The 12,125-nt window shown below is 35.7% G+C and overlaps 1 protein-coding gene across 1 annotated transcript; it reads left to right on the top strand.

Annotated features, from left to right (window-relative positions):
- Window positions 1-711: 711 nt before the first annotated feature.
- Window positions 712-10,276, top strand: LOC146164836 (sulfotransferase 1C2-like). Its single transcript, XM_083380844.1, has 11 exons — window positions 712-796; window positions 1,433-1,509; window positions 2,374-2,439; window positions 2,769-2,904; window positions 6,520-6,822; window positions 7,443-7,556; window positions 8,000-8,109; window positions 8,519-8,660; window positions 8,980-9,095; window positions 9,506-9,665; window positions 10,167-10,276. The coding sequence occupies exons 1-11, from the start codon at window positions 712-714 to the stop codon at window positions 10,274-10,276; spliced, it is 1,419 nt and encodes a 472-aa protein (XP_083236970.1).
- The last annotated feature ends 1,849 nt before the right edge of the window (window positions 10,277-12,125 follow it).

Here is a 12,125-nt window from a genome sequence, read left to right as displayed (position 1 = left end):
ATTAACAACTTTTACACGGAATTATATTACCATTTTTACATAAACGTCAGTTAGTTAAAAAAATTATTTGTGTAACAGTATATTTTGATTTCAACCACCTGCTATAACAATACCTTGGACTTGGTTCACATTTTTTCAAATTCTATTTTTTGTTTTACGGGTGCTTTGTAAACAAAAGTTTTACCTTAATTTACAGCGTCAAAGTTTGAGGTGACGGAAAACCTTCCATTCGAGCGAAGAGTGTTGGGGACTCCTTCCAGCCTCGTTGCTGAATCTTGAGAAGTTTCGAGAGAATGGCGCTAAGGTTGTTTTCTTCAGGAAGTAAATAAAAACAATTAGTTTTAGAAAGTTTCCTTGGTAAAGTTAGTCTATTTTATTGAACTATAGTCTATATACACTCTTTTTGTTTAAATGAGAATTTAATAATTTTAATTAAAATAGAGATGCACTGTTACACTGTTGTAATGACTTACGTCACTATTTTCTTTTTTTTTTTTAAGACCTGACTTGGACTTAAGTCATTATTTTGACTTGGACTTGTTTTTTGGAAACGTTTGATTCAGACTTAAGGTATTTCTCAAATGGCTTAACTGGAACTTGAGTCTTTTTAAACTGACTTGTTTACAACATAGCTCTGTCAATAAAAAATTGTAGGTGATTTACGTGATACGCAACCCTAAAGACCAGGCTGTATCGTGGTATAACTTCATGATGGCTCACCCTCAAAGTAAAAGTGATTACTGGAAACCATTTCTTCCAAAAGATGAAAAAGAGTTTTATGACATTTACATTGCTGGTTTGTAAATATTATGATTTAGATTTGTACTATATATATATATATATATCCACGCATATGCCACGTTCTTTAATTTCTTATCTTATGTAGGCTAATACTCGAATAATGTGTAAAAATGTAGAAATTAGATGCGAACTGCAGACGGAAAAGTTTTAATTTGTTATATGCTGTGTACATGATACGGTAAAGATTTTTTTCGTATCAGTTGAAGGTTAAAGCACAATTTGTTTTATTTTTTCTCCTCAGATCGTCCTACGAATTGTGTCGAACGATTATGTATTGTGCGTTGGATGATCGTGATTCATCACAGCGGATCATGTTTTGAACACAATGCGGTCGCACAACTCAAGGAATATGCGAAAGAACAAACCGCAGCAAAATAACTTTGGGATTTCAGTTTAAATCTTACCGGAAAGGAAAATTGACTTCGCATTATTTTAATGCAAAGTTTAAATTGGGCCAAAAAAGAGTAGGGGAAGTGCGGGACCCATGGAACGGATTTGTTTTTTTCTGTGATATCTTTCGAAATACATCTCAAAAACACTCGCGTTTATTTTCTTTGCAAAGCTTACAGCTATGGGTACCTACATGGAAAAAATAATTGAAAAACTTTCTTCCATCGCTCCCACCCCACAGGACCTATGGAAAACCCCATGGGACCTATAGAACAGAGCAAGACTGCATCTAAAAACACTTCGCTGAGCATTCCTGAAGTGCGTAACTACTCAGTTAATGGTGTACAAATAGTGACACAAGAATTTATGAAAACACATGGAATCAAGCACAAAATGCTAAAATGATGTTTTTTTATTATTTCTAATAGAATGTGCCGGGGTTTATTATATCGAATTGTTTTTCTTTTTTCGGAGAACGTACCTGCAAATATAATAATAGTGAAATGTACGATTTCGTCAAGTCCCGACTCTGACTCTTCTGTATTCTGCCAATTTATGTAACTAAATACGGTGGGTATTCAGCAATCCACTCATAGGGATGTCATATAAGTCATCCACTCACAATTAATGGTTCGAAAATATCCACCATATCCTCTACCGCTATAACAAACTGCAATTGACGGCAATATCGGTTTTTGGTACCGCGCATGCGCACGTCGACTCTCGGGACTGTGGTAGTTTTACGTGGTCTTACTCGAGTCCCGAGCCCGACTCCTTCGAGTCCCGAGTCCGACTCTGTAGCCCTGGTCCTCAGTGAACAACCCCTTATTAGATGTTCTCGAGAGACCAATGGAACAGACTGTTCCGAAGGTCCGCTAATCGCCATTTCTTAGAAAATCACTCGTGGCTAGCCAGTACGCTGAACCAAATTAATCAAACTACCTTTCAACATGTACCTAGATATCCCCTCTCTCCACAAAAAAATATTCACTGCTTTACAATTACCTAAAGACTATCAAAACACCTTACGAATATCAAGCTAAAAAGTACATTTTTCACCTAGAAAAGTGAAAATTGGAATAAATCAACCATTTCCAAAAGCACGCTGTAAAACTTTTTAGACAAAGTTCTGTACACAAAGTCTCATTCCTCAACTAAAATTTTATTTCGTTCTGCCAACAGGAGGCGCAATATGCCAGTGTTCCATTGGTCCCCATGTTCCATGGTTCCCGCACTTCCCCGTCGACTGTATTTAAAGTCGGTAATGTAATTTGGGGACGAGAACTTAGCCAGGGCCACACTACAAAACTATGGCGCTCATATCACTTATTTTGACCTCACTTTTCAACACCCTAAATTTGTATAGCTTTGATAAAGTCAATGCCAAGAATATTGGACTTTCTCACATGCCAGTCGCTTTTCGTATTTTAAATGTACAAGCTTTTTAGTAAGCAATTGTTTCTAGCGTTTAGAAATCGCAAAATATACCGAATTTAAAACTTCAATTTAGGTTGAGTTTGAAACATGGTATAGTTTATACTAGACAGGTTTACCACTTCCACCAAATTTTTTGACAGTTGCCTGTAGCCTACTCGGTTGAAATTCATGCTCATGTTGGACGCATTGTCATAACTCTGTCCACGGCAATCAGCAAGATTGGTACCCTTCTCACTGGTTGCTCGATCGAGGCCGTTGTCCCCAGCGGAAATTACTGTATATTAAACTTTAAAATAATTAGGAAGAGAAAAGACGTTGGGACTAGTAATTTAATCTTACAATTATAGTTGTTATAATATAATATTGTCCTTATTCCAGTTAATTAAACTCGTTTAATACATTAAAACGTTTCTTCGGACGTTTCAAAGGGATAAACCGAATATTTCCCGTTGGACAGGTGGCAAGTCATTTAAGTCCCAGCCAAGTCATTTGTAAAATAAATTAAGTCTAAGTCAAGTCATATGTAAAATAACTTAAGTCTTAAGTCAAATCTTTTTGAATAAATAACAAGTCAAGTCATAATTAAAGCAAGTCAATTCCACATCAAGTAATGGTGATAAAAATTACACGTTAAGCTATTAAAATTGGGAAACGCGTACGATTATGAGGAATGGGGAACTAAAAATATCAAAACGGCAAGCAAACTGTTTTAAGTGAAAAAATATGGAAAGATAGCCCAATTTACGAAAAAATGCTCAACGAAAACAATTTATTTCAACCTAAGTCTTTTTTTTAAGACGTCAAATCAAGTCATTTGCTCAAAAGACCAAGTCAATTCAAGTCATTTGCAAACAGTGACTAAAGTGCATTTAAGTCCAGTCATTGACTCAAGTCATAACAACACTGACAGGCGGTTACTGGATACAGTGCCGTTCGTATCCCGAATACATCAGCTGGCAAACGAAGTTGTCGACCATAATTGGGCCTCGAAAATGGATTCTTTCATTTACTTTAGAGAAAAAACGTCTCGTCTTCTGATTTGGACCAGTGATGGGTCAAGAAAAGGGTTGGTGCTGTTGCCAATCGCCGAAAATAGCTGCGATCGAAATGGCCGTTTCTCTATATGTTCGGGAAGGTTGCTTCGCTTTTTTCAGCACTCCATTTTTTCTGGAACGGAGATCAGCCTATTCTTCTGGTAAGTTATCGATGTTTACCAACAATTCCACCATTTGAAGGTGGACTTTCTCAAAAGGCGTTAAACGGTCAGGGTTAACCTATGTCTGATCGGGTGTAGCATTGTTGCTAACGTTACCTACTTTCTGTTGAGGCTGACACGCAACGTTGGCGTGTACAGCAAAATTTGCGACTTTGATAAAGTCATGTTAACAACAATTGTTTTTTTACATGCTTGTTCGCTGTGATGCATTTGTCATAAGACTCAAAAGCGAAATTGGCCCCCGACCGATAAATTGCAGGATCCCTACTTAACGGCCTGTCGGATGCTTGCACGCTACATGGGTCTACTGAAATTAAATTCCTCGCTACCCCTGCAATCATTACCCCCGACGAACCTCGACGTAAAACGCTACTGTTGGTGACAGATTAATGACGTTCAAAAGGTTAACGCTTAGACAGCACATATGCAATGTAATTGTAAGACAGGTAGGGTTTAGTATGGAAACAAACATCTTACAAAGTGCCCTCAAGGAGTTTTCAAACAGGTAATAAGCAACATTAAGGTTTTACGCAGGCAAAACAGCATATAGGCCTCCATGAGACCACTAACAGTTTGATAGTTATAAGCTCCTAAAATAACAGCAGGTATTTGAAGGGTTAGTCGACGTCGTCTTAGGGAAGCCGTATATAAGATTTTTACGGGAAATAAATCTGTCATGCCCAGTCAATTTGTAAATAATAAAATCATGTCTTATATCTACAGATTGGTTTCCAACGAAGAACTTTGCTTAATTACAATGTAAAAAGAAATTCTAGCCCGCTCGAATTAAAAAAAATTGGAGAGGTTATTTTTTCGCTTGTTATTGACACACAGATATCATGTGGAAGACAGATATTATGAGAAACGTTTTGCGTTTGTTTAAATAAAAAAGATACAAAACAGATAGCATTGCATTTATCCTAAATGTCCTATATTTGCAAGGTATGCAGAATCGCGACTAGACGCCTAATAAACAAGGTATGTTGGTTACCTGACCCATCTTGTAACACGAAGTGCAATACGCATGGTTAATAATTCATTTATCAGGTTAAGAATAAACCCTAACAGCACAAGCCAGAAGGGTGGATACGGGCGTATAAATTTGCCATTGAATGTCTCGTTGGCTGAGTTTGTTTAACATTACGTCCAGGAAGACTTATGCTATAGGCAAAAAAAATTGTATTATTAATGAACAATTTTACTGTTAGGCTTCCTAGACCTAGATGAATATGCCTTAAATTGAGGATTATTTTCGGAAATATTGCCCGGGATTAAGTAGAGAGCAAAATTCTGAATAGGGAATTTAGTTACTTAGTCTTGCTGTCGAAGAACTAGTGTTACCTTAGTACGAAAATATAGCAAAAAAGTGGTTGGTAAGTTCAAGAAAGATGTCGAAAATATCTGGTTGAATTACTTAATTAGAAACAAGCCGAAACTTTCATCATCACAGGTTAAGTCTTTGAAAAGTGGTAAACGTCAAACTGTTGGTCCAATCTTTACAATTGGTTGTGCTATGGGGCAGGCCTGCACAGCAAACAGCCCGCTGGCCGCATTTGACCTGCTCAACCCATATTAGTGCGGCCCAAGGTGTATTAACATTTTCCCGTTTATTAATTCTATTTAAAATAAGTGCGGACTTGCTTGTGTTTTGTGTGATCCATGATCGTACATAACATTGCTGTAATGTTGTTTTGTCGAAAACAACAATGCGCATGGTTTAGTCATGCGTAGAATAGTTGAAGTAACTGTAGGTGTTTCCACGGTCTACGGTTTGCAAACTTTTTACCTCGCAAGTCGTATTGCAAATTGATTAGATTAACTAAGGGGATTATCGGACGGAATTACGTGTGGGGATTTTTTGCTACACTGGAGTACGTGTAGTAGTCTATTTTGGGTATAAGAAACAGTTAGTTTGTATAAAAGCATGCCACAAGCAGGGGAAGTCCATAGGCGTGAGGGGGGCGCAGGCCATGGGCGATGACCAGATTTCAGGCCCATATTTGCGCACGAGTTCCTCGACAATAACGGTTGTTTTTAAATAATTGCTGTATGACGTCATGTTATGACTTAACTTTATATCGCTATCTTAGAAAAAAATTTATGAAACCTAAGACAAACTACTTGTTTTGCAATATGTATTGAATTTTGAAAAGTGGTATTTCTTATTTTACTTAGTTTCCGCCAATTTTTCTGATCATTGTTATTTTTTTGTACTCAAAACTATACCTTAAGATTTTTCTCCCGTATTGTTGTGATGTTTTCTTTGTTTTCTTGTTTGATTGTTACGGTAAGGCAGTATAATTCCAAAACCCCTGACCGTTAAGCACTACTGTAATGTACCAATTGAACTATGGTAATGTATCAATTGCTAGCGAGGCCTTGTAACATAAGCTTCAAACCACTATTATTTTATAAATAGAACCTAACAAACGCACTCTTTTCCTGTAAGCATTACGATTTGGTGCAGCTTTATTTTATTTTTGATATTCTTTCAATTTATTTTTTACTGGTTGCGGCCCGTGTTCCATTTTATGATGTGAAGTCCTGCAAAAACGCTAAATTTGAATTCGCTTAAAGAACTTGCAATCAAAGATTGAAAACGATTTCGATAAAAAGTTTATCCTGTAGTTTGGAGGGTTTTAATACTGCTTATTACACCTCCATGTTGACTCCAGGTGCACATGCTAATGTAGGGGTTGCCGTTATCCTTAACAAAATGTCGGCAGCTCAGGACGTCTCTCAGGAGTTTATCGACAGGTTTCTTCAGGGCATTGATTTGGTTGGGCCAGAACACAGAAATAGTTTACCAGAGTACGTTGATTTCATTAAAGAATGGTTTGGGAAGAATCCTGGTGGGGCGAAAGAGCATAAGGGTTGCTTTCTATACCTCGGCTTTGAACCCGAAACAGCTCAATATGCTTACGACAAGCTGGAGCTTCATTCCGGAGACGTTTTGGTGGCGACCTATCCAAAAACAGGTAGGCTACTCGATTTTGTTTTAAACTGCGATCGTTTTGTCAGTGTTGTAAACAAATCATTTTGAAATGACTGAAGTCCAAATCAAATATTTTCTAACAAATACCAAGTCAAGTCAGTCATCGGTTGCCCAAGTCAAAATTCAGTCAAGTAATAGTTCCAGCAAGTCAACTTCAAGCCAAGTCCTTGTCCTAAAATAAAACGTTAAGTGATAAACTCATCCGATTATGAATAAGTAAAAGATATCATATACAGAATGTATAGCAATCAAATCGTTTTATGAGCGAAATTTAAAAAATAAAATAAAATTAGCCAATTTTATAAAAAAAAGCTTAATAAAAAATTCATTTTATCTACTCATTTGTCCAAAAGATTAGGTCAAGTCAAGTCTTTTGCTTAAAAGGCTTAAGTCAAGTCAAGTCATTTTGCCCTAAATACTTAAGTCAAGTCAAATTACTTATAACCACAAGTGCAATTAAATCAAGTTATTGACAAGTTAAGTCATTGACTTAAGTCTTTACAACACTGCGTTTGATGTGTCCATCGATGTGGTCATAATAGATAAATCCAGTGTTTATAATTTGTTCGTTTTGGGGGTTAACTGAATTTATTTCATCTACAGGGACGAATTGGGTTGGTGCGATTGTAAGGCATATCATTGCTCGCAAAGATCCCGAATTGCTGCAAAAACACTTGGACGTCTCGCTGTTTTTTACGCTCCTAACACCGGGACCCGGTAAGTTTGACAAATTTATCTCTAGATACAAAGCCAAATGTTTCAAGTTTTGAAATGCACTTAAAACTATCCCTTGTCGATCAAGAAATGGTGTGGTTCAATATATAATGCACTTGGTAAGGTTGTTTAATAGTTTACCCAGTGCCTTTACTGTACTTACTTTTGAGTAACATATTTAAAGTTACTTGGTTAACCGCAATCATTGAGACAAGTGAATTAATTTTTTGTCCAAAATAAATTGGAATATTAACAACTTTTACACGGAATTATATTACCATTTTTACATAAGCGTCAGTTAGTTAAAAAAATTCATTTGTCTAACAGTATATTTTGATTTCAACCACCTGCTATAACAATACCTTGGACTTGGTTCACATTTTTTCAAACTATACTTTTTTGTTTTACGGGTGCTTTGTGAACAAAAGTTTTACCTTAATTTACAGCGTCAAAGTTTGAGGTGACGGAAAACCTTCCATTCGAGCGAAGAGTGTTGGGGACTCACCTTCCAGCCTCGTTGCTGAATCTTGAGAAGTTTCGAGAGAATGGCGCTAAGGTTGTTTTCTACAGGAAGTAAATAAAAACAATTAGTTTTAGAAAGTTTCCTTGGTAAAGTTAGTCTATTTTATTGAACTATAGTCTATATACACTCTTTTTGTTTAAATGAGAATTTAATAATTGTAATTAAAATAGAGATGCACTGTTACACTGTTGTAATTACTTACGTCATTATTTTCTTTTTTTTTAAGAATTGACTTTAGTCTTTTCGGTAAAATGGTTTGACTTGACTTGATTTAATTTTGGCTAAATGACCTGACTTGGACTTAAGTCATTATTTTGACTTGGACTTGTTTTTTGGAAACGTTTGATTCAGGCTTAAGGTATTTCTCAAATGGCTTAACTGGAACTTGAGTCTTTTTAAACTGACTTGTTTACAACATAGCTCTGTTAATAAAAATTTGTAGGTGATTTACGTCATACGCAACCCTAAAGACCAGGCTGTATCGTGGTATAACTTCATGATGGCTCACCCTCAAAGTAAAAGTGATTACTGGAAACCATTTCTTCCGAAAGATGAAAAAGAGTTTTATGACATTTACATTGCTGGTTTGTAAATATTATGATTTAGATTTGTACTATATATATATATATATATATCCACGCATATGCCACGTTCTTTAATTTCTTATCTTATGTAGGCTAATACTCGAATAATGTGTAAAAACAGGTGTTGTCAGTAATAAAACAAACATGCAGTAATATATAGCTGAATGTGATAAATGATTCCTGTAATTTTAGTAGGCTACATGAACAGTCTAAAACGGAGACTCTTCGTGTAAAGCGAAAAGAAGTTATAAATTTGTTTTATACGAAAAATATCAAGCCAACTCTTAAAAGACATTTTCGTTCTATCTTCCATATTCAGGAAAACAAAACGTATTTGCGAAGAAAGACGAATGCTACTTGGAAACTGTACGGGATTGGTATGAGCACAAAAACGACGAAAATGTCCTTTTCATGGTATATGAGACAATTAAAAAGGTATACAGTAGACCAGGACAGAACAGTAGTTAAGTGTTATAAAATTTCAAATAAGAAAAGAAAATGTCTGGTTTCTTATATAACTGAAACACTGAAGGCACTCACTATTTGTGGCTTAACAAAAACTTAACCGGGGTTAATAATTTAATGATTTAAATAATCCTATTTCTTCATAAAATATGAATAATAATCAATGTACACCAAAACAGCGTCGTTAATAGTATCTTTACCAAGGTCTGAACAAAAAAACAAAAATATTTTGGTTACAAATTAAATCATTTTATTTGAAGTATTATACCTGTGTAAGATTTCTATTAGAAAGGTTTTTAAAACATACACGGATAGTTGGATACGCTGTTTTAATATATATGTTTCAAATATTTTTTTTACAAAGTCAGTGTTCATTATAGGAGCCTCGAAATGAAATCCGCAAATTGGCCGAGTTTATCGGGGAATACCCAACTGATGAGGAGTTGGATTGGATTGTGGAAAAGACATCTTTTAGCTCCATGAAGAAAGAAGCGGATTCGAAAATGGAGGGAAACGGAGTTCTTAAGTTATTTAACAAGGGTAAGAAATCCAGATACCTTGGGAAAAGACAACCAGAAAGAGACATATTATAAGAAGGTACATCAGTGGTTTAAAGCCCATACAGAAGTAAATTAAAAATGTTATCTACTTATGTATAGGCTTTGATATCCTTATAACGTCTTACTATAACCTCCAACCATTAATTATGCTCCAAAGTCCAGTGGTTATTTGGAGAAAGAGCTTACAGTGGTGACTTGTATGGCTCCTTGGTGATTGTTTACTACATAAACAAAACCGGAATTATCAGGTCCTGAGAATCGTGAGTTGGTATCTTAAATGTTAACTGAGCTCTGGGCCTGATAATTCCAGTATTATTCCTTGGGTTAAAGTAATTCTTTTAAGGTTTTTTCAAGGTTTAAAATTTCTAACAGGACCATGAGGGCTCTAACATAACAAATAACTATGGAAGCTAATATAAAAGTGCACGTCGGGAGTGGTGAGAAAACCCGAAATATTTACAATCTTAAATGTTTGCTTCAGGCGAAATTGGAAACTGGAAAAACCATCTGACCGTGGCCCAATCGGAACTGATCGATCAAAAGGTTAAGCGCATTCTTGGAGACACCGACATTAATTTTATTTACGAATAGACTAAAAACTTCCTCACAAAATGTTGCGGAGGTCCAAGTTTAAATGTTTGCCGTTTTACGCCTATATGATCTCAATATGCGTTTTAACTTTATGTTTTTCATCGATCCTGATTAGCAAAAATCCGATTTTATGTTTTATTAGTCTCGTGTTTCGTTGTTGTGCTAAAAATGTTTAAGTAAAACCGAATATTAAAATAGATGTGTTTTTTAACCCACCAGTAATATGTAAAATCATCCGTTTCCGATCATTTCAAATATTGTTTAAAATGAAGTTGATCTCAGCACCCACTGATGAAACCTTTATCTTATATATAGAAATTGGAAAGCTGGTCGTCCGGTCGGCAGTCCACATACGCTCGGTCGTACGCGATTTAGGGAGACAGACAGAGAAACGTCGCTCATACTGCTTCCTCTTAAGCTAGTCGCCTGGCGAGTGGGTAAAATACAAAAAAGTCTTGTGCTTCCAGACAGAAAATAATTGTAAAACAAAAAAATTGTATTTTTTTTTCTGTAAGAGAAAGTCGAGTATACCAAGCGAGCGCTGTCGCAAACCAGCAATTTGTACTTTCAAGGCGTTTGTTAGTAATTCTGGATCGTTCATGTCGCTACATATTTTGTGGCGGTGTGTAAAAAGCCGCGTAAAATTTAATTTCATTCCTTATTAGCAAGGAACGACCAGCGCTTTAGTATTTTACAATAGGCTACACGTAAAGGCAAAAAACATATAACATGTTTTGAAATTAATTGTTACCGAACGTGTGCAAAGTTCCAAGTAAAGACTTGCAGTACGTTTAACCACGCAAAATTTAGGCAGAGTTCGAAAAAATCGCGTTTGTTGTCGCAGTTTAAACACTAAGCAAATTTACTTTTCAAACGATGTTGTCTTTCGTTGGACATCAAACAAATGCTGCTACCACACGGGGCGTATACTAAACATAGTTTGATTAAACACCAGAAAACCTAAGCGGATATCGTACAACAAGCCTTCCCGGCAATATTATGATAGTGATTGAGGCCAAAGCCTAATGACTTCTTACAATGTGTTTACCCACGCAATACTTAGCAGAGTTAACGAAATACTGCGATTATAGCAGCAGTTTAACAGATAAGCATTTGGTTTTTCAACAAGGTTATGTTTAATAGCTTTTTGCAGTTTGTTTAACCATGTAAAAGATAGTCTAAGTTCGCAAAATATTGCGTTTATTGCAGCGTTTTCCTTAACATTTTTTAATGATGCATTAGGACACTTACACAGAATACGTACAGCAACCCTAACCGAGTATACACAGCATTTGAACTGAGTTAGAAAAATATCGTGTTTAGTGCAGTGGTTTAAACACTAAGCAAAATTACTTTTCAAACGGGATTTTCTTTCGTTGGATGCAGTAGTATGGTATTTACGTATTTGCTTGAATTTCGCGCAATTTGAACACTGGTTTCTACGACTTACGTTTGTTAGTGATTTTCGATCGATTTATGTCACGTGTTTTTGTTAGGTAAAATAATTATGCGAAACGTGTTTAGCTAAGATTGTGTGTAGTGGCTCCATTTAAAAAAACACAACGTTTTTGGTTCGATGCAATTTGGTTCGATGTTAAATACCCGAACATTTTTTTAAATCATCGGCTATAATATGCGGCTTCGACAATCTTATACAATGCTGGTAAGCACGTGAATTAGTGATTAAATTGTCACAGCGCGTTTGTCTTTTCTTTAGTAATAACCTATAAAAATCTTTTCATTAGTAACCTATAACACAAAACTGCTTTTTAGGTTATACGTTAATTTTTTATCTTTACACTGTTTAAAGCAAAACAACAAAGAAGTAGATCTTAAGAGCCACGCAGAT

Source organism: Ascidiella aspersa, chromosome 2 (assembly GCF_963924565.1).
Source record: "Ascidiella aspersa chromosome 2, kaAscAspe10.2, whole genome shotgun sequence".
NCBI lineage: Eukaryota > Metazoa > Chordata > Ascidiacea > Phlebobranchia > Ascidiidae > Ascidiella > Ascidiella aspersa.
Note: the sequence above shows the minus strand (reverse complement) of the source record. Positions and strands in the feature narration are given on the sequence as shown.